Below are 26547 nucleotides of genomic sequence, written 5' to 3'. Positions count from 1 at the left end.
CGCATACTTTATCTGTTCCAGGCAATCCCTCTGTCCCTGTGGGCTTCTTTAAGGAACTGGACCGGGTGGCCACAAAAGCAGTTTGTTTGGAACGGGAAGAAGCCACCTCTCTCTTGGTGTCCAGGGGGACGCAGGGGTATGGGCCTACCGTATTTTAGCCGATATCATGAGGCTGTGCTTCTCCGGGTGATCAGGGAATGGTTTGCAGCGAGCTATGAAAATCACTGGGTGAAAATGGATAGGGCAGTTGCCCAACACCACCTGGGTGAAGTATTATGGCTCCCCCGAAGGCTGAGGCCACCACATATATATTTGAGTGATATCACGAAGGGTATGGTAGACACATGGGACAGGGCAGTGGAGAGACGAGGGATCTCATCTTTCCCGTCCCCGCCGATCTTTAACAATGGGGACTTCACACCAGGGCTGGAGCGAGAAGCGTTCCAGAGCTGGGAGGAAGGAGGATGTAGGGCCCTTAGAGATGTTTTTCGCCCAGGGAGTGAAGACATTTGAGGAATGTAAGTTACAATTTGGGGTAGGGGAAGGGGAAAGGCTCAGATACTTCCAAATTGGACACTGGGTCATGTCAACGGAAGTCAGGAAAGCAGCAACACACAATCTCACACAATTCGAGTGTTTTCTCCTAACCCATGATGGTTCCAGAGGTCTTATATCGGATTTATATATATATATTTTTCTCTGTATTGAATTTATGTTTTATATACTGAAATCAATAAAGAGATGTTTAAAAAAAAAAAATATTGCAATTTGTAAAAATCCAGACCTTTGGTCATCTATACAACATTCATCCTCTCTTAAGTACATCGAAGACAGAACAGAACAGCCTTTGACGGCTGGTATTCCGGTCGATGCTGTCGACAATGTGACTGGGCGGTCTGGCCGGCCTACTCAGTAGGGAGAGTAGGGTTTGGGGGTTCCCTTCTTTAAATGTCTTTCGTCTTCCTTCTCTTTGCCCCTTTTGGTATTGTCATTGTTCTGTTACCTTGCGCTATGGACAAGACTCCATTTAAATGTTGCCCTTCCTGTAAGGAAAAGTTTCCCTGGAAAGACCAGCACCCTCGGTGCAACAAGTGCCTTCCCCTCAACCACGCTGAAGAATCTTTCGGCACTGTAAGCTCCTTCGTGCTAAGACTGTAAGGGAGCATTGGGTAGCTTCCCCACCACCACTTGCGCTGAAAGCGATGAGGCCCATAGCGACAACCATGGCTCCAACAGACGCCATTGACCTGACAACCGAGCAAGCTCGCTCCAGACGTCGGCTCCAGACGTCCATCCCAGGCCCGATAGGCGCAATGCAAGGCCTGCTATGGGGAGGTTACACCCCAGTGACGAGGACGCGCACACAGCACATGGGACTAAACACACAACACACAATCCCTGGTACCGTTGAAGCGGTTCAAGGCGTCAACGGGTGTGTCGGGTCGGGGGGGAGGTTCCAGGGGGGCCCTCGGCGACCCCCGCCGATTCGCAGGATCGACAGCCCTCTCTGCAACCGCGTCAGCGGCATGTGTCCGGGCATTCTGTAACTAAGGGCGCCAGCACCAAATCCCACGTCTACGCGCCGTCTAAGAGCGCGCAGATTAAAAAAACACTGGTCGTGCCGAAAATTTCAACGCAGCCGCCCTCTCAGCCTAAACACCATCCCGTAACACTGATCATCGGTGAAAGCCTTGCGAAGATTGTCTCTGCGGTGGCTGGTAAACGCATGGATACGTCGAAAGACTCATCGAAACGTCCAGAAGGGCCTGATGAGCCTAGAAAAAAGCCGAAAGATGCCGGAACGCCCCAAAGAGCGTCAGAACTTCGAGTGCCCAGTCTTTGTTTAAGACTCTCAGTGAAAAAGCTTCACGTTTTAAACTACATGATCCTTTATCCCCCTTTAGACACTTCAGGGTCATCTAAATGGACTTGGGAGAAATTTGAGGAGTGTATGAACAGGCTAGAAAAATGTGTAGATTTTTCAGAGGGGTTTACCCCAAAAAGGCCTTGTGAAGAGATCCCTTATTTTGTACCCTCAGCAACTAAATATCAGAGGACCGCAGACCCCCTCCAGGAGGAATTCTTCGATCTTTCAGACCCTGAGGAGCCTTATGAACAGGGGATGATCTTTTCGATGTGCCTCGTGATCACACCCCGAATTGGGGAGATGATCAACCTGTTGCTGAGAACCCACTATGGCTATCCCCGACTCCAACCTCGGACCAGGATGCCATTGGCCTTGACTCTCGATAGTCTCCCCCTGTGCGTCAGGCTTCCTCTGTGGACGACCAAATGGCATTTAATGCTATTCTCAGCAAGGCAGCAGAGCACTTCCAGATAGCCACACAGGAGGCTGTTATTGACTCTGATTTCGTGGAGGACATCTTAAAAGAGAAGCCTGCGGCTAACCAAGCTATTCCCCTTCTCAATTCCATCAAGAGGCGTATAGCCCCCTCTTTATTAACACCCTCTCAAACTAGAGCTGTTAATCCCAGAGTGGAGCACCTATTTTGACCCTCCCTTACTGATCCCCTATATTTCGGAGGTCATGCTCCGCCGGACTGTCTAGTGGTCACGACAACGAGGAAGAGGGAAGGAGGGTTGGGGGGGGTCCCCAGCACTGCAGATACGTGCATATTGAGCCTTTTTACGCATGAAATTATGACAAATGCACATGAATTCATTTTCTACTGCGTACCGTGTACGCTTTGATTTATTCATTAAAAAAATACTTTCCACCACTAGATGGCACTGTACCATTTCTTTTGTCAGCAGCATAGCCTTTCTTACACATGATGGTGAATTTCGAACTGAAAGACCAAATCTGTGACAGCTAAGCGAGCAACACAATACAGCATGCAACCTTTTAAAATGTGTTCATACCCATAACATCTAATAGCTTGATATGCTAAAAAGTAAATTTTGCTTTGATGTCCTAAGTTGAATATTCTTTAACCATGCATAACACGCTGGAAGTTTGTGACGAATCTCCAAACCTAAGTGAGTTTATGCCAAAACTTATTTTTTGGAGCGTTTTTAAAGCCCTGAAAATGAAGTGGGTAAATCCAGGATGTTACGCCTTTTTGCATTTTCTAGTTTCCCATGCAGGATTTGGAAAATAAAGGTACAGTGATATTATTTTTGCACAAAATGCTGCTATAAGGATTTACATGTGGTGATGCTTTACTATGCAAGTAAAATCTATAGGACATTATTGTAGGTCTTGACACATAAAACTAAAAGTTTTGTTCCAAGTAAAGCGCGGAAGAAGGTGGCTACGCCGAAATTGAGAGCGGGTTAAAATCCCAGCTTCGCTGTTAAGTGCAAGTGTGTGATGCTGGGCAAATAATGTAATCTCACCCTGACTTCAATTGCAAAAATTGGAGTGCATATAAGTTTACACCCTTACAAAAGGACAGTTTTAATAAGTGTAGGGACATTTTGGTGTATACTAGTGCTCCTCTGCTAGTGGCTCCAATACTGCTGCATAGAATTGCATTATTGCTGCACTGGCCCTCCCCCATTCTTTTAACATTGGATTTGACAGACATGGTGTCACCAGCCAGTCGGTGCACCAGAGATTCTAGTATAGCGGACTGTGGTAGAACCAACATTAAATGTTCTCCCCTGTTGCTCCTAGCCACTGAAGGTGCTTCGGCCGTCCAGAGTACTGCCCCACACTCTGCAATGCCCTGTTATGCTAGGATTTTGAGTCTTTCATTGCACACCATCTGCCATTTTCACACTTTCTAGGACCTTCAGGTTCTGCAAGAAGTGGGTGTTTCAAACTCAAAGTAGAGAGATAACTGTAACATTGAAGCTGCACTAGAATATTCTAATTACAATGAGTAATGAAGTTAGATGCCCCTACACAAGTAAGTTTGCCATTCCTCCACAGTCTCTGAAGTTAGTGCCTTTCCCAACATTTGAAGGGTTAGCCCCAGCCTACATTTTAGCCTAGGTGCACCCCTGGATGTGCGCACTTGCATTTTGATAGGCAGGGAGGTGAGGGAAGTCTTTCCCCCAAACTGGCAGTGTTCATTTTTTTACTGTGTGTGCTCAGAAAAATGTACTTGAACAAACACAGTAACACTTTAAAGCTGTTACTTTCAAGAAAGTCTTCCATCACCTCTGCATATTGCGCTTTAAAATATACTATTCAATAGTTCTTCCCCACACCAGACCATGGGAGGAGTTGGGTAGAACAGTGGGGGCAGAGCCTCCAAGTTTGCCCTGCCTATTTTCTGAAGTGGCCCCTCCCATCAAGACTTAATTCCCCCCCCCCCACCCCACGAAATGTAGGTTTTGTTATGCCCCTGCATGGGAGAAAGGTCAGGTAGGTCGGCTTACACGCACAAGCCACCTGCCACCCCCACCTCTCCCCTCAAAGTGCTGAAATAAAGGGGCGGGAGCCAACCCATCTGCAATTATTCCTTTACTTGCTGCCTGGTGTAAACCTGCTCTTTAATGTATAATTTATAAAGTTACGCTGGCTGTAGTAAGACGTGTGCTTCATGTTGGGCAATACCACGAGGGATGGGCCAGTACCCCATGCAGGGATAAACTGTTCCATTAGCCTGAACTGAATATATTTGCCAATAGCACATGCAGGAAGGCCATGTGCCACTGGCGCATGCAGAAAGATGCTCAGTTAGCATGTGCAGAGAGATGTGTCGTTGCATGTGTAAGGAAGCTACGCCAATAACGGGTCGAAAGGGAGTATGTGTTCTTACATAGCGCTTTTAGCCAAATTCCTTCTGCTTTTAAGCACTGTGGTAACAGTTATTATCCCATTTCGAATGGTCCTTAATTTATTGGAGCAAAACACAGCAGAATGCCAGGGGTGCACTGTTGGGCATTGTGGTGGGGGCTGGCGAGGACCTGTTCGAGTCAGGCTGAATAAGGAAAGGGGAGGGGGAAAATCGGGTACATTTGGCCCCAGTTCATTTTGTCAATTTCCAGCTCTGATAGTAACTTATGTGAACGGTCATTCTTCATTATTTAATTTTTTCTAAGAAAGAAGCGGCGACTCTGCTCTTCCCTCTGCGCCACACCCATCATGACTGCGTCACGTAATTGGAACTTGGGTAGTGCAGGCCGCCCTCCTGCCCAGTAGCTTTCCACCCTTTCTTTGATGCAACGTTTTAGCCTGTGCAGAAGGGAGCCCTGCCTTTATGACTGGCAGAGAGGAGATGTGCTGTTATAGCATGGGCAGAGGAGATGCTACGTTAGCACTCAGAGAAGAAATGTCCCCATAGTACGTACTTAGTAAAGATGTGTCATTTGCACCTGCCATGGAACAGAAGGTCAATTAGCATGCCGAGATGTGCTGTTAGCTTGAAGACCCGAGATGCGTAGCTAGCATGTTCAGGGAGGATATATGCCTTTATCAAGTGGAGTGATGTGCTGTTACTATGTGCCCAGACGGGATGTGCCGTTTGCATGTGGAGTGAAGGACTCTGCACAAGCCAGACAACTTTGATCTACAATGCTTTTGGTCTATGGGTCTGATTTTACGTATGCATTGGGTGTATGTGTTGGTTAAGTTGTACTCTCTTGCAGAGGAGAAAACTCATTTTTACTCTTGAAATTGCATTTGCTCTCTAATTTGAAAAATCATGCGTAAAATACTCCCACCTCAAAATATTATCTGGAGCACTGGGGGTCCCCTTGTCTACAGGCGGGTAGCCACCAGACAAGGAGTATAAGAGAGATGTTCTAGGGAAAAGAATAATCACTGATGTGGCTTACTCCATGCGCATAGCCAATGATACCACCCTATTGGCTAGTTATTCCGATGTCCAGTGGAACCTACTGCAAGAGGGCCTTCAGGAGGTCGCAGATTTGGTGCGCACCCGCCTACTTCAAATCGTAACGGAGGGCAAACAAGTTAATCACAACATTCTCAAGAATACATTGGATGCTGCTGAAACAGCTGGTTTCTCCCTGGCACAAGATACCCTGTTAAAGCGCCATGCTTGGCTGAGAAATTCCGGGTTTAAACCCGAGACTCGAGCATAATTAATTAGCAAACCCGTGGAAGATTCCAATCTGTTTGGAAAAGCGGTGGACGAGGCACTGGAGACTGCCAAAAAGAACGCAAGACCCTCAAGTACTTAAACCAAATTACCCAAAGACCTTTTCAATGGGGCGGTGGAGTTCTCACCGCTCGCTAATCCCATCAATGCTCCCCAACCCCCATAATCAGTATGGCTCGGGGAACAACTGGTCTTCCGGGTAAGGTTCGAACGCCCCCACTAATTAACCTCCCAGAGGACAATGTCTGGGAAAGGGAAGGGGTCGCAATGCCACCCCTAGAGGCTCCCCGGCCTATGGTTAAAAAATGACTCTCTAGTCCGGGTCCTCTTCCATGCCTCCCCGGTCGGGGGACAATTAATCTTAACTGCATGCATCTGCATGGGAGGGATTCACATCGGACCAGTGGGTGCTTAAGACAGTCAACCACGGGTATTGTATAGAGTTCAGCCGGCCACCTCGGTACAGACCCCCAAGATCCAGGTGCCTGATACCAGCACCCCTCCAGATCCTGCTCCAAAAGCTCAAGATCCTGCAGGAAAAGGTGCCATTGAAGTCGTCACAGTTCCACAGGTAAACAAGGGTATTTATTCAGTGTATTTCCTTGTACCCCAAAAAGGATCTAACCATGCGCCCTGGTCTAGACTTGCGCCCAGCGAACAAGTTTGTCAAACCCTATAAGTTTTGTATGGTGACGCTGTAAGAAGTCATTCCTCTTCTCATGAAGGGGATTACATGGCAACATTGGACATGAAAGATGCATACTTTCATATTTCAATGTTGCCGGCACACAGAGTACCTAAGGTTCATGATAGAGGGCAAACACTATCCGTGGCAGGTCCTTCCCTTTGACATTGCCTCAGCCCCAAGGGTATTTACAAAGGTACTGGCAGTGGTAGCGGCTCGCCTCTGCAGGCAATCCATCCCAGTTTATCCTTACATCGACGACTGGCTCATAACGGGGGACTACTATGAAACATGCATAGCAAATACTCAAGGGACGGTCAACCTTTTATTCAGTCTAGGATTCTGCATAAACGCGAAGAAATCCAGCCTCGACCCCGGTCAAGTCTAGCAGTTTCTAGGGGCTCTTATTCAGACAGAAGATGGGCTTGTCTTCCACTCCGACAGGGTTCAAAACATGCAGTTTCAAGTCACTCAGTATGTAACCAGTCGCAAGGTGACTGTATGCAAGGCCATGCGACTGCTAGGTATAATGGCGTCCTGCATTTACTTCGTTCCTCACGCATGTTTGCGCATGTGCCCCATGCAGAGTGGCTAAACAGCCAATGGTAACAGTCCAGTGGACTATGGGACGATCTAGCGATGTTCTCAGTAGCCCTCGTTCTCTCTCTGAGGTGGTGGTCGAGGGGAAAACCTTCACCACCCCCGCAGTAGAAGCCACTCACGACGGACGCATCGCTCACAGAGTAGGGACTCGTCTTCAACAGACCGCGCACAGTAGCTTTCAACCACATAAACCTGTTGGAGCTACTAGCAGTGTTCAAAGCACTGAAAGCCTTTCAGACACAGCTACAGGGAAAGACAGTACTGTTCTCACGGACAGCACCACAGCCACATACTACCTGAACAAGCAGGGGGTCACTCATTCTCCAGGACTGTTTCTCAGAACATTTAAAAGTGGGCTCTCAAAAACAAGATGTTTCTATTGTCTAAACACGTTCCAGGGGAACGCAATATTCTGGAGTAAGTGCTCAGCCAAGACTTCCCACTACCCTTAGAGTATGAATGGTGACTACACAAAGACCTTGTCTCCAACATTTTCGCAGAATGGGGTTTCCCAGAGATGGACTTGTTTGCAACTCTGGAGAACTCGCAATGCCCAGATTACGCCTCCAGGTACCCACAGAACTGATCCAAAGGGAACGGTCTCTGGATAAAATTGACAGGGAGATTTCTTTACGCTTTACTCCCCTACTCAACAGGATTGTGTACAAGATGCACCACGAACCAGTGACCATAATTTTGGTTGCCCCATTATGGGCACGCCAACCCCATCTCTTCCATCTGTTGGTAATGTCTTTCCTCCAATGAAGCTACCCTGCCCTTACAGCATGTTGTCTCAGGACAGGGTGAAACTCTCCATGCACGCAAACGTTCAACTTGGCGGCCTGGCTCCTGAAATCTTAGAGTTGGGGCATCTCCAGTTTCCTCCGATGCATGGATATACTCTGAGGCAAAGCAACCCAACACCAGACATTGCTAATCCAATAAATGGAAACACTTTGTCATATGATGCAATACCAAGGACATCAATCCAATTTAATGTTTCCCTACACATATTGTGTTATACCGGACTCACCTGCTGGACTCGGGCCTTGTATTCAATTCCCTGAAGGTTCACCTAGCTGTACTTTCAGCCTACACTACGTCTCGGCAGAAAGTGTCTTGGTGGAAGAATCCAGTGATTAAAGCTTTTATGTAAGGGGTTAAGAGAATGTATCCTCCCATTTCCAACCCGGATCCCGGATGGGACCTTAATGTTATTAACCAGACCTGAACCTATGCACAAAGCAAGCCTAAATGCACTCACTTACAAGACTGCCTTCCTAGTGGCAGTCATTTTCATGCGAAGAGTTGGTGAACTACAGGCCCTTTCTATTCTAGACCCTTATGTCACAATTCAGAGGTAAGTTAGTTCTGCACACTCGCCCAAGGTTTGCGCCTAAATTCATTTCAAAGTTCCATGTGAACCAGTCTATAGAACTGCCTACATTCTTCCAGAACCCTACCAACGTGGCGGAAAAGAGCCTACACACCAGATGTGCGCAGGGCAGTCATGTACGATCTGGCAAGAACTAAATCACTAAGGAAAACAAACCAGTTTTTCATTTCAATGGCAGCTGGTAGAGAAGGGGGACCCTCTCTCTAAATCGGCCATCTCTAAATGGATTGTCAACTGCATCACACTCTGTTAGAACCTTGCCAAGAGAACTGCCCTTCAAGCCTAGAGCACACTCTACTCGAGGCACGGGGGCTTCCATAGCATTCATTGCTGAGACATCTTTTCACTACTGTTCCTTCTCGCATCCCACCTCCAACTCTGGATACTGCTCCCTAGTCTATGCACAGCATGTGATTCTAAGCAGATTAACAAGCATCAGAAGGCATGCATTACTTACCGTAATAGCATTTCTGATGATTGTATCTGCTTAGATTCACATGCGCCCACCCATCCTCCCCACTCAGATGGAAGGAACATAGACTTCTTACTACTTCTCCTTCTGTACTCTCACTATAGTCATAAGGCTCCCTCACAGCAGAAAAAATACAATTGGAGGGACCTCGTCGCGTGAGGAATTCTGGGTACACTACAGTCACGGATGGTGTTGCAGACACGCCTATGCCGACGTCCCCTTTTGATCCTCGAAAGACAAGATGCAATACTCTGCGGTTACCACTAGATGTCGGACTATATGCACAGCATGTGAATCTAAGCAGATACAATCACCAGAAATGCTATTAAGTAATGCATGTCATTTTGATCTCACTTTCCTGTAGCCTCTGTAAGAACAACCGGAATAACATTGCTAATAAACTGTTTTGGGGCGTGTAAAAATTAACTGGGTATCAATGCTTTGACAACTTAAGACGGCCGTATGGAAAAACTGGTATGGTACCTCCAGTGGAAGCTGCAGGGACAGCAGTAATGGCGACTAAAGGGAAGTCTAATAGAATTGTCTAAAGACACAATAAACCAAAGTAAATGTGGGATAAAGGGTACAATGAACTCGTTCCCCCCCCTTTTTTCATACCAGTGACCCCACCTGAAATACCAAATTTAATTGACATTAAAAGTGAAGTTGAGTTCCATACATAGTTTTCTAACAGCCTTTAGAAACGATCGGTCACTCATGATTGATGGCTCTCTTAGAGAATGCAGCTGCAGTGGACTGTGCCATTGCATTTGTGGGGGGGGCTGGCAGAAGAGGCCGAGCGTCATCCAGATGTGCCATCAGGGACACTTCCATGCCTTCTTTATAACCAGAGGCTATCCACGTTCCCAAACCTTTTCATGGAAAGCAACCAACGTGCAAACAGAATTGAAGAGTGAGTGGACCAGGCAGATATTGCCCTCTTTCTAACAAGCATGCAGTTTGCACACAAAATATTGAACATGCAGATAGTCACAGGAGGAACTAAGTAAAGTTGAGGAAGGTAAAAGTTGCAAGAAACGTTTGGGAATAATGGTGTTAAACACTTAAAACTCACTTGGCAGGAGTTCAAAGAGACTATGGTGCAAGCCCTGGCAGTTGGAGAGGAACTGGATGCAGAACAATTGTTGTGACAGAAAGAATGCTGGACGCTGAAGAGGACTACAAGTAGGATGATCAGTAGTGGCAGCATTATTAAAAATAGTGCAAATGAGGACGCTGCTACGATCAAGAGGCACCCCACTGGGGTTAAAAAAAAAATGGCTGGGAAACTTGAGAAGAGGCGACTACAGCAAGTAAACTGTGTCAATGTAGTCCCAGGACCCTTACTAGTTGTGTCCTGAATACTATAATCCAAGAAACCAGTAAGATGTTTTGGATAGAGGTGACGGAGGGAGATGTGTGTGGCGGCAATCGTTGAATCTGGTGATGTATCAATTGCTGAAAGTTGCTTCACTCGGGAGTGAAATCCTATCAACCTTAAGAAGTAGGTACAAACCGGCAAAGTGCCTAGGCCAACAAAGGAAAGGGCAAGGGTGTCCAATTTAGAGGGTCATTCTCCATGTTCCCAGTCCTGGGTTGGGCAATTCCATGGAAAGAAATAAGTGGGACCAGCAAAAGTGACTCTGAACTTTACGATGCATCACAGAAAACCAGGCGACTGCAAGAAATGGGTCAACAGATGGGAACTTGGGAAAGTTCTGCACACAATCCTATCATCGAGAATCTTGTACATCATTGATTTTGAGTTTGAGCCACTTCAGCAGACTTTTGTAACCCTGTCCCATTGTAATGACACACCGTTCCAGCAAAAATCGGAGCATATGTAAAAAAAATTGGAAAACTTAAGCTTTGAGATATATATATATATATATATGTGTGTGTGTATATATATATATATATATATATATATATATATATATATATATATATATATATATATATATATATATATATATATATATATGGTAGGGGTGCCAAATGACCCTTGTGATCCATCTTGAAGTACCGACAAACTGCAAATTGATAGGAAAGTTGGCAGTCAGTTGGTCACCATGGGTGCAACTAATATAGATGTGCCTGAAGTGTTGAGGTCTTAAGATGTATGCCGGCGCAGACTGCCTCGCAGGCACAAGCCTCCAGCAATGCTAAGCCATGAAGTTATCTTAAATTGGAACACACGGATTTTCACATGTATTCGCTGCAAGAGTTCAGTGGGGTCTGTTGTGGGAAATGGTTTGCTTTACAGGAAATCTAGCTAACTATGCAATGTCATTGGGACGGATATCTGGTTCATCAAATAATGGCCAAAAAAGGGATAATGGATAGTCTCTATGTTGTGCTATTAGTGGGGGTACGGAACAGCATGAAATATGGATACAAAGCTAGGGGAAGGTTATATCCTTGCAGTAGAAATACGTAGTTAGGCGGTGTAAGGAAGAAGACTGCTTGTACTAAATGTCTGACACTCCGGGAAGTGCAAAAAAACAGACCATATCTTGGCATGTATTTTGGATGGTCTCAGTGGCTGGTCTCTTAAGGATGATTGGGATTATGCAGTAGATTTGAAGTGTGTGTGTGTCGAGTATACGTGGAAATGCCTGAGCAGGTGGGCCACATTAGATTGTTGTAATACGGGTCTCCTCCCAGTGGTGAGAGATAATGACCAGAGTGATCATGCACAATTACTGTTGAACATAAAGCTTAACTTAAATGTCAAGGTAGGCAGGTGCTGGGAACCAGATTGGTTGGACGGCAAGGTCAATACAAAGGAGCACAGGATATATAGATGACCTGACTGAAGAGGGAATGTCACACATGAGGATTGTCTGCCAATGATATTGAGAATTGGAAAAGCCATCGGTCTCAAAAGAGGGAAAGGTGTGGCTTTGTGTGCAAAAAGTAATCGGAACAACTACGGTCAGGAGATGAGAAGAAAATAGATTGTGTAAAGTGATCAGGCGAATCGGGTCATTATCAGCCGATGGTATTTCGGTTGGAATCTAGCTAGGAAAAGCAGGTACGATAATTGAGGAAGGAGGAATGGCCATATTAAACAATGGCAAACTATGCTTAAGGCCCTAAAAAGGGGCAATCGATGTAAAATATGGAGACTGCTGAGCAAGACGGGGGACGCCAATTAAAGCGAATGGTATTAACCCAATCGATGCTGCACAGTGGAATCTATGCTGCACAGTGCAAGGAACACACTAGGAACGCACTGAGGGATAAGAAGGCCTGGGTTACCCATGAAGGAGGGCAAAAAATTGTATTTAACATTGGCTCTGATAAGGAAGAAATGAAGGATAAGATCTAATAAGGCCCCAATGGATTAGCCAACATTATACTGAAAAACAATCCTGAAAGGTGGGCCGTGATATGATCGGTATAATATCATTGGGAACAAGTGATATTGGTGCCTGTATACAAAAAGGGGTCACGAACATTGCCTAAGAACTGTCCATTGTTGTCGATGCCGAGTGTCGGGAAATATATTCGCATTGTTTGTATTGAAGAGGTTGCCAACGTGTCTCTGATGTGAATATGACACCTACCAGACTGGTTTCCGTGCTGGATCATTTATGGTCCATAATTTATGTATGATATACAAGCTGACCAGAAGAGCCCTTGGGCATGCTGAGCAATCACTGTATGTTGCATTAGTCTATTTCAAGGCAGTGTTTTGATTATGTAAAACAAGAGATTGTGGGGAAAAATTGAAAATCTATGGGTGTCATAATGATTTATCATGCATGATTCAACAATTACATTGGGATACCCAGGCGTGTGTCAAACTTAACGGTAGGGGGGAATTAACCCAAATGATGCAGTCAATTGTGGGGGTCAAACAAGTTTGTTCTTGCCCCCTCTGCTGTTTAATCTTTATATCTCGGATCTCCCGTCTTGATTGAGAGAGGTGTCTGAATCTCCCTCCAAAAATAGCTGGTAAGGCGGTGAATAGTATGGCATATTCAAATTATCTCGTCATATATAACCATACGCACTTTGGTATGACCAAGAGCATTGCTGAGCGCTGGAAATATGCTTTGGAAAATGCATTGGTCATTAACATGGTGAAAACAAAATGCATTTTTCCAGAAAGAAGCTAGTTGGCCAAGTAATACTGATGCCAGAGGGCCTGCTGGAGTATGTAACTAGCTACAAATACCTGGGGTGGAGGGTAACACAGGCAAACCATATGCTGAATTAACGAGCGCGAAGAAGGGCCATAGCGTTAACATTCCTCATTGCTAATTTCAGTAAACAATGTGGGGGCTACTCACTGAGGGGCGTATTGATACTCTACAAGGAACTGTTTTGCACGACAATATTATGTGGTTCTGATGCCTTGATGGCCAACCCGTCCTTTTGAAGGCCGCTTTTGTAAAAGAATGCAGAGTCTCAATCTATCCCTATTGAAATATTGCGGCTAGAATTGTGCCTTATGTCTCTGACTGGAATGGCCTGGAAGAGGCAACATATATTGTATATCGGAGCTCTAAAAGATCCGTTATGCCCAGTGCTGAGAACGGTATAATGCAGTCAAATCCCACAGATGCATTTAGGAAATGTGTGTAAGCAATATATGAGAAGATCGGGTGGTCGCCAAACTGGACTGGGCTATATGATAAGTGCCCTTGTGAAGAAACTCGAGAGATTGGATTGGTGTAGTGAATATGACCATCTCCCGGCATATGTGCACTATAAAAACGTACGGGCCACAGATATTGTTATAAAGTGCTCCAACCATATCTGGCGTGCTGTCCAACTACAGTGCGCCGATTCCTATTATTGTTGCGCATTGGCCAACTGCCAGTACGTGTTAATATGGGTGGTCAATTGGGTGTACAGGCTGGCGATAGAATCTGTAAGATGTGCAAAATGGGTGGTGTTTTTGAAACCTGTAAACATGTCCTAATGAGATGCAAAACTAAAGGGCCACTTTGTTCTTTTGGAAGCCTAGTCTGGACATATGACTATATTAAATCTGATTAGTTATGGAATAACTGCATCAATACATCAATACCCCCCCCACCCCCCCGGTGCCAAGGCCTTTTTTGGTGATTTCGGTATGTGGCCATTCAATGCCTTGTAACCTTTTTGTTACATGAGATCTCAGCCAAATTCACCCCCTTCCCCCCCCCCACTTGGTCGTAACGCCACCCAGGAATCCTAGGTTGCTGTGGGGGGGATGGAGAGAAACCAAAAAGGGCGAAAATGTGTTTTTTTCAAAAAATGCAAATAAAATGATGTACAAAGAAGCCTGTGGTTTTTTCCTTGTAAGAGCTAGGAACAAATGGTTTGCTCTGCTGAATCCCCCAATTTCCTGGCTTTCAAGAACCAGTTGAGTGGAAACGAAAAAACATTATTTTGATTTGGTGATCAACCGTTTTGTGAGGTAGGCGATTTTGGCCATTTTTGCCAATTGGACATGCATGGACGGAATGCAAGAAAAGGGTAGGAAAGCCGAATTGCAGGACAGAAAGGCATACATTTCTAAAAAGTAGACAAAAATCCAAGTTTAGGAAGGGGTGATTTGCGCAGGTCGTGCAACAACTAGGTATGGGAAAATGCCCTAGATTGGGGGAAAAAGCGAGAAAATGACCGAAAAAAAGGTATGTGGTGGACATGTTTGGCTTGGTACAGCAATGGCTTCTATGAATTTTGAGAAAAACGATGCTCCGCTACATTCCCGGACTCTTGCAGTTAGGAAAGCACACATTTTTTGTAGTGTTTCACAAAACCAGCAATACCACAAGCCAAACACTGAGCCATGGTACACAGGAGTTTTATGCTTACGGCCTGAACAGGCGTGCTTAGCATGTGTAAATCAGGAAAACCAATGTGGTGAGGAACGGCAAGGATCCATTTTTTTGAAAGGCAGACCTTTTCAAGCGTAGTTGACTTGTGCAGGTTACAAAAGTGTATGGTGCCTAAAGCAGCGACTAAATGTAGGGCACATTTGGGAAATGAAAGGGTTGTGTGACAGAGGGCACCAGCAAATGGGTCAAAACCACGCAAACACAACAAATGTCATACCTTCCCGTTTTCCCACACGTGTCCAGATAAAAACGGTACCTCACATGTGTGGGTGCACCTACCTGGGCACCAAGGCGAAAGCCTAAAACACAGGTAACCCCAAGGCTTTCAGCACAGCATCACTTCAGGAATTCTGCTCATGCGCACACCCTACAGATTTAGGCCTAGGGTGTCGAAGCCACCAAAGAAAGCGGGGAACCCCATGCATTTCTGAAAAGAGGACACCCTTGGGAATGCAGAGGTCAGACTTGCGCAAATGGGCCCATAATTTATTCCCTACAATCCCAGACAGTGTGATATTTGGTGGTGAAAAAACACAATTTTCACTTTGTCATGGATTCTGGGTAATAAATTGTGGCCCGCTTTTGCGCAAGTCAGACCTCTGTGTATTCCCACGGATGTCCTCTTTTGGGAAATGCATGGGGTTCCCGGTTTTCCTTGGTGGCTTGGACACCCTAGGCCCAAATCTGTAGGTTGTCTCCCCAAACCCTTTGGGGGTTACAAGTGGTGTAGCCTTATTCCTTTTGTGCCCGGTATGTCTACCCACACATGTGAGGTACCGTTTTATCGGGACACCTGTGGGAATGCGGGAAGGTATGACATCTGTTGGCGGCGTGTTTCGATGGGTGAGCAGAGTGAAATGTCTGAAAATTGTAGTTTTTACCCTGAAATTTGGACTTTGCTGGGGGTACTGGGTAGTAGATTCTGGCCCGATTTGCGCAAGTCAGACCTCTGTGGTTTCCCACGGGTGTCCTCTTTTCAGAAATGCATGGGGCTCCCTGTTTTTCTTGCTGGCTTCGACGCCCTAGTCCCAGATCTGTAGGTTGCCCACATGAACAAAATGTGCTGTGCCGAAAGGCTTGGGTTACCAGTGGGTTACCCTTTTACATTTGCGCCTGGTAGGTGCACCCACACATGTGAGGTACCGTTTTCGTCGGGACACCTGTGGGAACGTGGGAAGGTATGAGGAACGTGGGAAGGTATGACATCTGTTGTTGGCGACGTGTTTCGGTGAGTGGACAGAGGCAAATGTCTGAAATTGGCTGGAAATAAAGACAATTCTCAGACATTTCACTCTGGCCACCCACAGAAACACACCGCCAACAACACATGGCCTACCGTGCTGCATCCCCACACGTGTCCCGATGAAAATGGTACCTCACATGTGTGGGTGCACCTACCGGGGCGCAAAAGGAAAAGGGTAACCCACTGGTAACCCCAAGCCTTTCGGCACAGCACATTTTGTCCATGTGGGCAACCCACAGATTTGGGCCTAGTGTGTCGAATCCAGCATGGAAAACGGGGAACCCCATGCATTTCCGAAAAGAGGACACCTGTGGGAATGCACAGAGGTCTGACTTGCGCAAAGCGGGCCAGAATGTATTACCCAGAACCCCTGGCAAAGACCCACATGGGAGAAGGGTGCCCGGCCATGGATATTACCGCCGACTTTGTTGGATCCCTGGCTACCCTGCGTTACAGCTTCTCCCCACCAGGGAGTACCGGCAGTGTGGCAATACCTCCCAGAAGGGAAAAGCTGTAATGCAGCCCAGCCGCAACTCCAGGATGGTTGGAGGTGATGTCCTGGCCTTGGAAATCCATGTACCATGTGGGTTTACTGTCCCCTAACCACAGCAGCAGCTCCAGGGAGCCCCGGCATGATCCCCATTCCTCCCCGGAGGTGTCATTTGTAACGTAGCACAGCCAGAGGAGGAGCCTGGGCTTGCAGACAGACAACCCACATGTGAGGGATCCGCTCCCAGGGAAACACCAATGTTCTGCTGGCATGGGTGGCAATTTGTGTCCTGCCCCTGCTATTGTGTCCCAGTCCACCAACATATCTGCCCAGACGGCCCATTCCCACCCACACCACCAACAATCCAGCCCCAGTCTGACCCACCCAACTGACGGTGGGCCCTAACCATAGAATAAAAAACTGTACTACATAACGTTGCAGCTGCTCGCGTAGAAAAGCTGTAATAAAAACAGAAAACATGTTACCTTTTAGTCACACCAGCAAAAAAACAAATCGATACTTTCCAAGCATGCCCTCCTTGCAAGCCATCCCTGGTGGTCTACTGAACCTCACCCCCTACCCCTCTGAAAACCCATTCGCCCCTTCCTACAGGCAGATATCTGCCCCCAGGGAGGCCTGTGTGAGGTACCCCTGCCACCTATTTTGGGTGAGGGGGAAGAGGGCCACCAAATATTGTGGGACAGGCCCCCCAGTGGGTGGGGCAGTAAGGTTTGGGCACCCTGGGGGTAGATTGGCACACCAATGTGCCCATTTGTGCCAAGGGAAGTTTGGTAAACAAATTGAAAATGGCAGGCTGCACTTTAGGGGGGGGCTGAGGGGCACCCTAAACTGCCGGAAAACTTTCAAATGTAATGGGGGGTGCACTTCTCCACCCCCGCCCCTATTGGAGGGGCGGCACATCTCATGTAGCACTCCCTGGGGGAAGATATTGGGGTGGGGGGGGCTGTGGGGGGCTGTCTTTTACTCCTCCCTGGGCTCGGGTGTCCCTTCCTAGGAGCAGATATCTGCCCCCAGGGAGGGCTGCATGACATGGCCCCCACTCCATTGTGGGTTAGGGGGGGGGAAGGCGTCACCACCCCTTCCCATTTAGAAAATTTCCCGGTCGGTTTGTGGTGCCCCACAGCCCCCCTAAAATGCAGTCTACCATTGTCACTTTTTTCCTTTGGTAACCCAACTCCCCATTGGTGCAAAGGGGCACATTGGTGTGCCAATCTGGCCCCAGGGTGCCAAAACCTTACTGCCCCAACCACTGGGGGGCCTGTCCCCCAATTTTTGGGGTGGCCCTTACCCCAAATGGGTGGCGGGGGCACCTTGTGCAGGCCTCCCTGGGCTTCCTACAAACGGCTGTGTGAGGTACACCCCCCCCCCCAATTTGGGGCGGGGGGGGAGAGGGCCCCCAAAAATTGTCAGGCCCCCCAGTGGGTGGGGCAGTAAGGTTTGGGCACCCTGTGCCACTCTGCGCCAAGGCAAGTTTAGTAAACAAAGAAAAAAATACAAAATGGCAGGCTGCCCTTTAGCGAGGGCTGAGGGGCACCCCACACTGCCAGGTAATTTTCTAATGTACTGGGGGTTGACCCTCTCCCCCCCCCCCCCCCCCACACCAAATGCAGGAGGGGAGCCTCTCATTCAGCCCTCCCTGAGGGCAAAAGAGAGGGGGGTGTTCTCATGCAGCCCTCCTACATACATACATACATATATGCCCCTTCCTAAGAGCAGATAACTGCCCCCAGGGAGGGCTGCATGACATGACCCCAAGTCCATTTTGAGTGGGGGGAAACCCCTTTCCATAAAGTTTCCCTGGAGGTACAGTTGTGATTGGGGGACGGGCACTCCCCGCCCCCCCCCCCAACAGCAGTCATATCCATTTTTTTCCCCCACCCCTGGGGGCGGATGGTCCCCCATCAGCCCCCAGGGGTCTCCATACATGTGGCCCCATGCTTTGGGGCCACAGGAGGAGGGGGTGCTTACCTAATAAGATGCCCCCCCCTGCCCTGCCTCTGTAACAGATCCTTGGTGTCTAGTGTGTGTTGCTGACCCCGGATCGAGCGCCCTGCGCCCGATCCGGGAGCAGCAATGCTGTCGCACAAGGTGTTGGAAAGGGGAGAATCTCCCCTTTCCAACGATTCCTGCCTCGATCTCTGGCTTGTGTTCACTGCAGCAGCCCGAAATGGCTGCTGCGGTTCAAATTACTTTCACTTTCACGTCGGCGTGCTTTATGGCCACCCCTTCATATAGCCCGGGGGTTGGATTACAGTTTTGTGTGATACCTGCTTTGAAGGGATCGCACAAAACAATGTGCCAAAAAGGATGAGCTATCTCGTCCTTGGCATTTACGGGGTTAAAGAGTTAAACAGACTTTGCGTCCCTAAGATCCGCTGGGAGGGTGTTTGAGGCTTTTGGAGCGGTGTTGGCAAAGGAGCCCATAGGGGCTTTGTAGTTGTAGCGAGGGGTCATTATTTGATTAGTGTTATTTGATTTTAAGGCTCTCGAATTGTTATCTACCAGCCAATCCTTTAAATGGGAAGGCAAAAGTCCCACGCAACATTTATGGGTAATCTGAATTAACCAAAATTGGATTCTGGCCCTTAGTGGAAGCCAATGCAGACTTTGCCTTGCTACTGACACATGGCCTCTCCATTTGAGTCCCGTAACCGCACTGTTCTGTATCACCTGAAGGCGATCAGTTTGTTTGCAAGCTGCCAATAAGCAAGCTGCAACAATAATCAATTTTATGACCGATAATGGCTTGTGCGATTTGTTTCTGCGTCTTCATGTGAAATAAAAGGTTGCAGTGACGCAAATAGTTTGATATAGTAGGTGGAAGCGGAGACCCGCATCTGTGCCCTATATATCTTTTAGTTGTGAGGGCAAGGATCCATTTTGGACAGACTTTTAAGTTTAACTTTGACTCCGACTTTCCTTGGTTTCATTCAGGTAGGGAAATCCCACCTTGGCATAGGGCAAGTTAGGCCTTCAACCATCCTGACATTTAAGTTGATAGTTATTTTGTTTGAAGTTTGAATCGGTTGTCTGTCTTGCTTCATAATGCCTTTATACTAATACTGAGCCTACTGCCTCATAATTACAAAAATCTGAGCAGATCGTAGTTTTTCAACATAAGAAACAAACTTGGGTTCCATTTACGGTGATAAACGCAAGCAAACTACTATACATAGTTTGTGTCACCTTTCCTCCGTATGCTTTCCCACTTTCTGTTTTAGTACGTAGTAATGTGTTGACTTGCTTACCGATGAAGAGGACTGATGTTGGAGCATCGGATATGTGAAAATGTCCTGAGTGTCAGGGGTTTGGGGGACGTGGGAGCGAGAAGGGATGCATGTGGTCACGCATGGATTTTCTGTTCATTTGAGGCTGCTGCACTTCATGCACCAGTCTTTTCCTCCTGATAGGACTCCCTTCAGTATGGACACTAGGGACTACGGACCAGAGGACAGTAGTATGTTGGCCAACTTTCTTTTGTAATAATGCAGAGGTGTAGAAATCCCCATTAGTGCGTATGGTCCCAAACCAAAGCAATGTGGGCCTTCATTTTCTGAATGTTTTTTGCCCATATCCCCCAAGATGCGCTTTCTATTGTGCAAGTAACATTCACATTCTCTAACCTGTAAAAGGCACCTCTTGGGACATCAATCTACCTTGATGATCTTAATTCTCAGGTTTCTTGGATAATGAAGGAATGGCTAGAGAACCACTCTAAAGAGACCTGTTCTTGTTGGTTATCTTTGCGTCTTGCTGACATTTGACATCTGTCATTCAGTGCTATAAAACTGACTTGGCTTTCTAAGTAGTTTAATAAAGCATAGAAAAGAGTCAAATTTTGTGCTTTGCAATGTATCCCGTGCTCATCACCCCCCCTTGGATTCTGGACTTCATGTTAATCCATAGAACTATGCTTAAACAATTGATTTTCAGTATTGGGGGTGTAAATTGTGCAATTAATTGCAACTGCAATTCAGCAAGGTTTATGTGGATTTTGAACGTCTGACACACTCAGTTTACAAAGTCGATTGAAATAAAAACTGGGCTAGACTGGCATCTACAGGCAATAGATTTTATAGAGATGTCCTGTAAAATGCAAAATGTTCACCTCTGCTTGAACTTGGGATCTGTTTCAATACAATATTTAATCGGTGTACTTGCGGATTATGGGGAATTTTCTATGTTTACAACGTTTGTTGTCTCAGATTTTAGTTGACCAAAGAAATGGTGATGGAGAAGCCAAGTCCCCTGCTGGTCGGGCGGGAATTTGTGAGGCAGTACTACACTCTACTGAACCAGGCGCCTGATTACTTGCACAGGTAGGCCTTCTTGATGACTATATATGGCATAATGGGGATAGGTGGTTTGCTTCATTTGTCTAAAAGGTTCCTGGATTTCAAGGCATAATTAACTCACTATTCAGTGTCATTTCTGGAATGCTAGTAAGAACTATAGATTCTCGCTACACTATATCCTGTCTTACCCAATGATTCTTCATTAAAACAGCAGAATAGACATTGCTTATCAGAGATGCATTTAAATTGTACCATGTGTGTGCTTCTCCTGTAACGCAGATAAAAAGACCACTTTTGACCACATGTAAATTGTTTATGGCTTGACTTTTTTTCATTTTTTTTATTTATTTTTTATCCCAGCTAGTCCTAATTTTGAAGCCTGGCTGGGAGTTTGGCTCTTGAGTTTCTTTTCTCTGCCTGGTGAACCCATATCAATCCTAATGCAATGGTACCTTAAATGTTCTCCTTCATCTCCCAGAAAGAGTACCCTCTATTTGACATGTGGTAGGCTGAAGGTGACTTTCACCTATGTAAAATGGTTCCACTGAGTGGACTCCTTTACAAGGGTGGGTCAGGTTTTATCACCTCCCCCAGTTATCGAAACACAGGTTGTCGTTGCCTTGAAGACGTGAGAGGCCACATAGCACTTCCTTGTTCCTATTGGTTGTGAGAGAAGGTGGTCATCGTTGGCCACAGATGTCTGTCTCACTCCGGAGACCTTTCCAGAATGCATGGTTGTGCTTGGTGGGATGGTCGAGATGCTAACAATAGGGGTACCCATAGTGCGAATATGGATCCATCGGCATAAAGTACTATATAACAAACACAGGGAGATCCACAAGCAAAACAATATTCATTTCATTGTCATTGGTTTGTAAAAAGTGGTGAGATTTGAGAGAGGGGTTTAGATCTGTGCCCAAAGGGTCACTAAGAACAGCAACAAAGTGCCAATATACTTAGGTAGTTAGAGTTTTAATGTTTAAATTTGAAAAAAGAAAAAAATTTAAAAAAACAGAAGCAAATGACATAATTCAAAATCATACATCAAATTTTATAAAAAGTATATACAAAGAAAAGATACATGTATATTTACAAAACCAAATCTTTAGAACTGACGAATCACAGATGGAGAATGGTTAAATTAAAGTGGTCATAACAATCTAACAGGATTAACTCATTTTTAAGAAGTTGAACAATTCCTGCTTGTGAAGAGGAGAAAACAAAGACTGGTCAGGATACTGTTACGTATGAATCTTATTATACCTTAGTCCTTTCATGGCTATTGACCTGCTTAATATTTGGACAAGTAATCAAACTTATTAAATGCCAACGTGTAAAGATGGTGAATCTTATAAAGAGTAGTGGCCAGTGCTTCTGAGGAGGATGCTTGAAAGGTGAGTTCCTCCGTTGGACTGTAGGACACAACAGGACCCCAGGTAAAGGCTCTGGTTGTCTTCCCCTCAACTTGAAAGCACCAAGTGCTGCACTACATTATTGGTCCTTCTGCTATGGCTAGCTCCTCTCAGTGCACTTTCTTCATTTTACGCTCTTCCTCTGGATTTTGCCAAGCTGGGGCTTTCCTCATGCTGGATGCCAGAGAAGGAGCACTGCATTGATTGTAACTACTGACTGCATCAGACTTATCTGTTTGCTCCTCTGGACCTCTGTCAAAGGAATTTTCAAATTGAAAATCATATTTCTCAAGTGTCTCCCATCTGCATCAGTGCGCCGTTGCTGGCGTCTGTGGTGGTCGCTGAACAGCAACTGCCTCTGGAAACCACCAACTGCATCCTGCAGAACTACTTGCCCGGTACCAGGAAATTGGTCTCCAGACCCTATGGTACTGCAGGTCCCTCTTGGTCTCTTGTGCCTGGACCAAAAAGAATATTGTTTTTTTAAACTTCTTTTTATTGATATTTTCTAAAATTAACAAAAGGCACCATGTGCCAACAGTCCCTATAAGCACCCTTGATACACTCAAGCATTAATACAATGTACCATATACAATATGTCCTAGCCATATATGTACCACGCAGTGAAACTGATTATTTTTCATCGTTAATTGACTGTTCTAATCCTGTCACTTGTCTCATTGTATATACACATGTTCCTACGTGCGGCTACCTGCTGGTGATGGCTCTGTTCCGGACTTGGGTGAAGCCGCCTCTTTGTTGCCAGGCTGTTGGATCAGAAAGTGTGTATGCATCCCACATGCTGCTAGCGTTACACTGACCACGGGACAATGACCCCCACCAGTTTTCCATTTCTATGCAATACATTATATCAGCCCTCCACTGCGATATTTTAGGGCTCCATTTCCCACCCCATTGCATAGCCACCTGTCTTTTAGCTAATATAAGTAGCAGGCCAACCAGTTTCCTAGTGCATTTGGGGGATCTCCCTTGGTGTATACCCTAGCAGGCCTAACAGCGGCTGCAGGTCTGATTGTGTCAAACACCTGTTCCCAGTATTGATGTATAATCTGGCAACTCCATGCCACATGGGGGAAATCCTCCTGTTCAGCGCCACATCTAGTGCACCTCCCTGAACTATCAGGGAAATATTCCTTCAGTTTAAAGGGTGTGTAGTAATACTGGTGTCTGTGTGTGTGTGTCTGTGTGTATTTAAAATGAATACGTTTAAATCACACGTTGATTGCCTCTTTCCTGGTGCCCTCGCAGCAGTATCTCCATGTCCTCTGGGATCTCCCGCCCAAGGTTTTCTCCCATTTCCCCTTCGATGTGGTTCCGGCCTCTACCTTAGATTGAATACATATGGCGTACAACTCTAATGTCACCTTATGACATATAGTGCCAGCAATTGGGAAACCTGTGGTTGATTGGGGAATGTAGTGAACACCTGTTGCAGACTTACTTTCAAGCTGTAATCTAGAAAATTGTCCAAAGCCGACAATGCCCCTTTCTCTTTCAGACCTTCCAATGATATAAACTTCCCACCGGGAAATAGTTAATCAAGGTTTGACACCCCCAGTCTCTTTACCATGGCCAAGAATCTCGTTTCACTTGTGATGGGGATCCCCGGTACATGCATTGCCGGGAGTAGGGGTGAATAGAGGACCCCACGCCCCCTTCTTTTTGTGCTCCATTCGTGTCCAGGCCCTGCAGGTCACTTCTACCAGGTTATGAGGGTATTGTGTTCTACCCGGTGCTGTTAGGGTGATCGATCTAAGCAGATCTGGTGCTGCTACCGACCTTTGCACTTCCACATGCCGCCTCTCCCCTTGAGTATTGTACCAATACCTAAACTCTGCTTGTGCTGCGTAGTAATGGGTCTCCAATTCGGGCAGTGCTAGTCTGCCCACATGTATAGGCGCTGTTCGTTTGTCCCAGGATACTCTAGCTGGTCTGCCCGCCCATAGAAACTTTAAAACCGCTGATTTCAGGCTGCGGAAGAATTCCGCCGGGACTTCTATTGGGGCATTCAGGAAAAATGTAAAGGAACCTGGGTAGCAATGTCATTTTGATAACGGATATCCGACCGCACAGGTTAAGGGGGAGGCTTTTCCATCTCAACATGGCTGCTCAGGCTCGATCTAGGGTTCTCAAATATTTGCTACGGTACTTTGACCCTAGCTATATTGATATCCGGATAGCGTGTTTGAGCCATGTGCCATTGAAACTCCCACCCATCCTGGAATTGCTCTATTTTTTCTGTTAATGGGAAGACTTGGAGGCGTTGACCTTTTAACCCTGATATTTCGCTGAATTACTGCAAATCTCTCATTGCGTCTAGGTTGTCCTTGGGATCTGTGATAAATATCACCATATCATCCATGTATAGTGAGATTACCACCCTGTGGGTATATAATTTAACCCTGCAATGTAGATGCAGGTCTCACTCTTTCTGGGAATGGTTCAATCACCAGCACAAAGTAGTGGTGAAGGGGGGCCTGTCGTGTTCCTCTTTAAAGTGCCATGATTGGTGTCAGTTGTGCCTTTACCCTCACACGGGGGACCGGCTGTGTGTATAGCAGTTTGACCATGGCGATAGTGTTCGCCCATTTCCCATTTCGCGCATCACGGCAAACGAGAATGACCATTCAACCGAATCGAACACCTTGGTGGTGTCAGTGGAGCGGCCACAACCGAATCCTCGGGTGCCACTGCCGCGATCAGCCCGAACATTCTCCGAAGTCCATATGATGCGGACTGGCCCGGAATGAAACCCGCCTTGTCTGCTTTTACCATCAGTCATCATTGGTGATTAGGGAGATGCTAGGATCTTGGCAAAGATTTTATTTTCGAATGGATTGTGTCGTCCAGCGTATTCCACATCTTTGACATGTAATGTCAACAGCTGTGCACTTAAACTTTTTCAGCAGAGGGCGTCGTGTTTCATCGATCAGATGTGTTTTTTTTTCTTCGATTTCCCCCCCCCCCCCCCCCCCCCCCACCCCCTCCGATTACGGCTTCAAGACTTGCCGGGGCTGCAAGTCAAAAATGTCGCTCACCTACCTGCATCGCATTTGTTTGTGGTGCTTGTGCGAGAGTCACGACACAGACGACTGTTCAAAATGGCCAGTCACTAACTACCAAGCCCTTGCATAAGCGGAAGGTGAAGCTCCAGGTAGGTAGAGGCTCTAAACCCAGTAAGTCCGGTAAATCGAAGTCGAAATCCAAAGTGGTGTCCACTGATGACTCGAGGGGCAACTCTGTGTAGGGAGGAGGCCCGGGGTTCTCGGTCCCAGAGTGGTTCCCGACATTCTTCCTTGTTGCGGCATTCCCGGTAGCGCAGTCACCGGTCGCCTTCCCTGTCGTCCTCGGAGGATGGAGCCGCGAGGAAGGTAGCATGCCCGACTAAGTCCTCAACTCCGGAGGAATGGGCTGCCTTTAAGAAGCAAATGTTAGCGATATTTCAATCGCAGTGCACTGGTCCGGTTGCGCCTTCCAATGAAGCTGCCTAGGATCGGTCTCGTACCGTGGCTTGCACGCCTTCAGGCTCGGGCTCGCGACTCGCATCAGGATCCTTCGAGGTCCCGTTCGGACAAGGTTTCGGAATGTCACAAGAGACGTGCTTTTAGGTCTCGGTCCTCGTCCCCTGCGAGAAAGCAGCAACCTACTAAGGGCTCGAAGCTGGCGTCGACTTGGTCAGTGCCTTGTCCATCCCACTCGGACGTCTACATTTTGCCGTCTTATCAGCCTTCACGCTGTCGGCACCAGTGTCGATGCCGAAGCCTTCGGCGATCATGACGCCGAGGTTGTCGAAGCTCTGTGTCGAAGCCTTTGGGGATTTTTGCCCGCAATTTGCCATTAGAGTAACCCAATGTGGTGGATCCTCCTAAAGGCTACAGCGAAGTCTGTGAGGCCAGTATTGGACTCCAGGCCCTCTTCAACTCCCTCTGGACGAAATATATGAAGAGGAACAAAGGTCTGATTTTGAGGACCCTGGTGAATTGGATGTGGCTCCAATTTCTTCTGGAGACAGTCAGTTGGAGGAGTGATGC

General features: G+C 46.8%; 1 protein-coding gene across 1 annotated transcript in view; it reads left to right on the top strand.

The window, feature by feature from the left end:
* Positions 1-26547, top strand: part of G3BP1 (G3BP stress granule assembly factor 1) — a 731395-nt gene that overhangs the window by 76523 nt on the left and 628325 nt on the right. Inside the window, exon 2 of the mRNA XM_069653996.1 lies at positions 20994-21107. Within this exon, the coding sequence (XP_069510097.1) occupies positions 21013-21107 (95 nt within the window). The 5' untranslated portion in view covers positions 20994-21012. The remainder of the gene's footprint in view (positions 1-20993; positions 21108-26547) is intronic.

This window comes from Ambystoma mexicanum, chromosome 3q (assembly GCF_040938575.1).
Source record: "Ambystoma mexicanum isolate Mex_15411 chromosome 3q, UKY_AmexF1_1, whole genome shotgun sequence".
In the NCBI taxonomy this organism is placed as follows: domain Eukaryota; kingdom Metazoa; phylum Chordata; class Amphibia; order Caudata; family Ambystomatidae; genus Ambystoma; species Ambystoma mexicanum.
The sequence above is the reverse complement of the archived record's forward strand: the minus strand, read 5'-3'. Positions and strand labels throughout refer to the sequence as shown.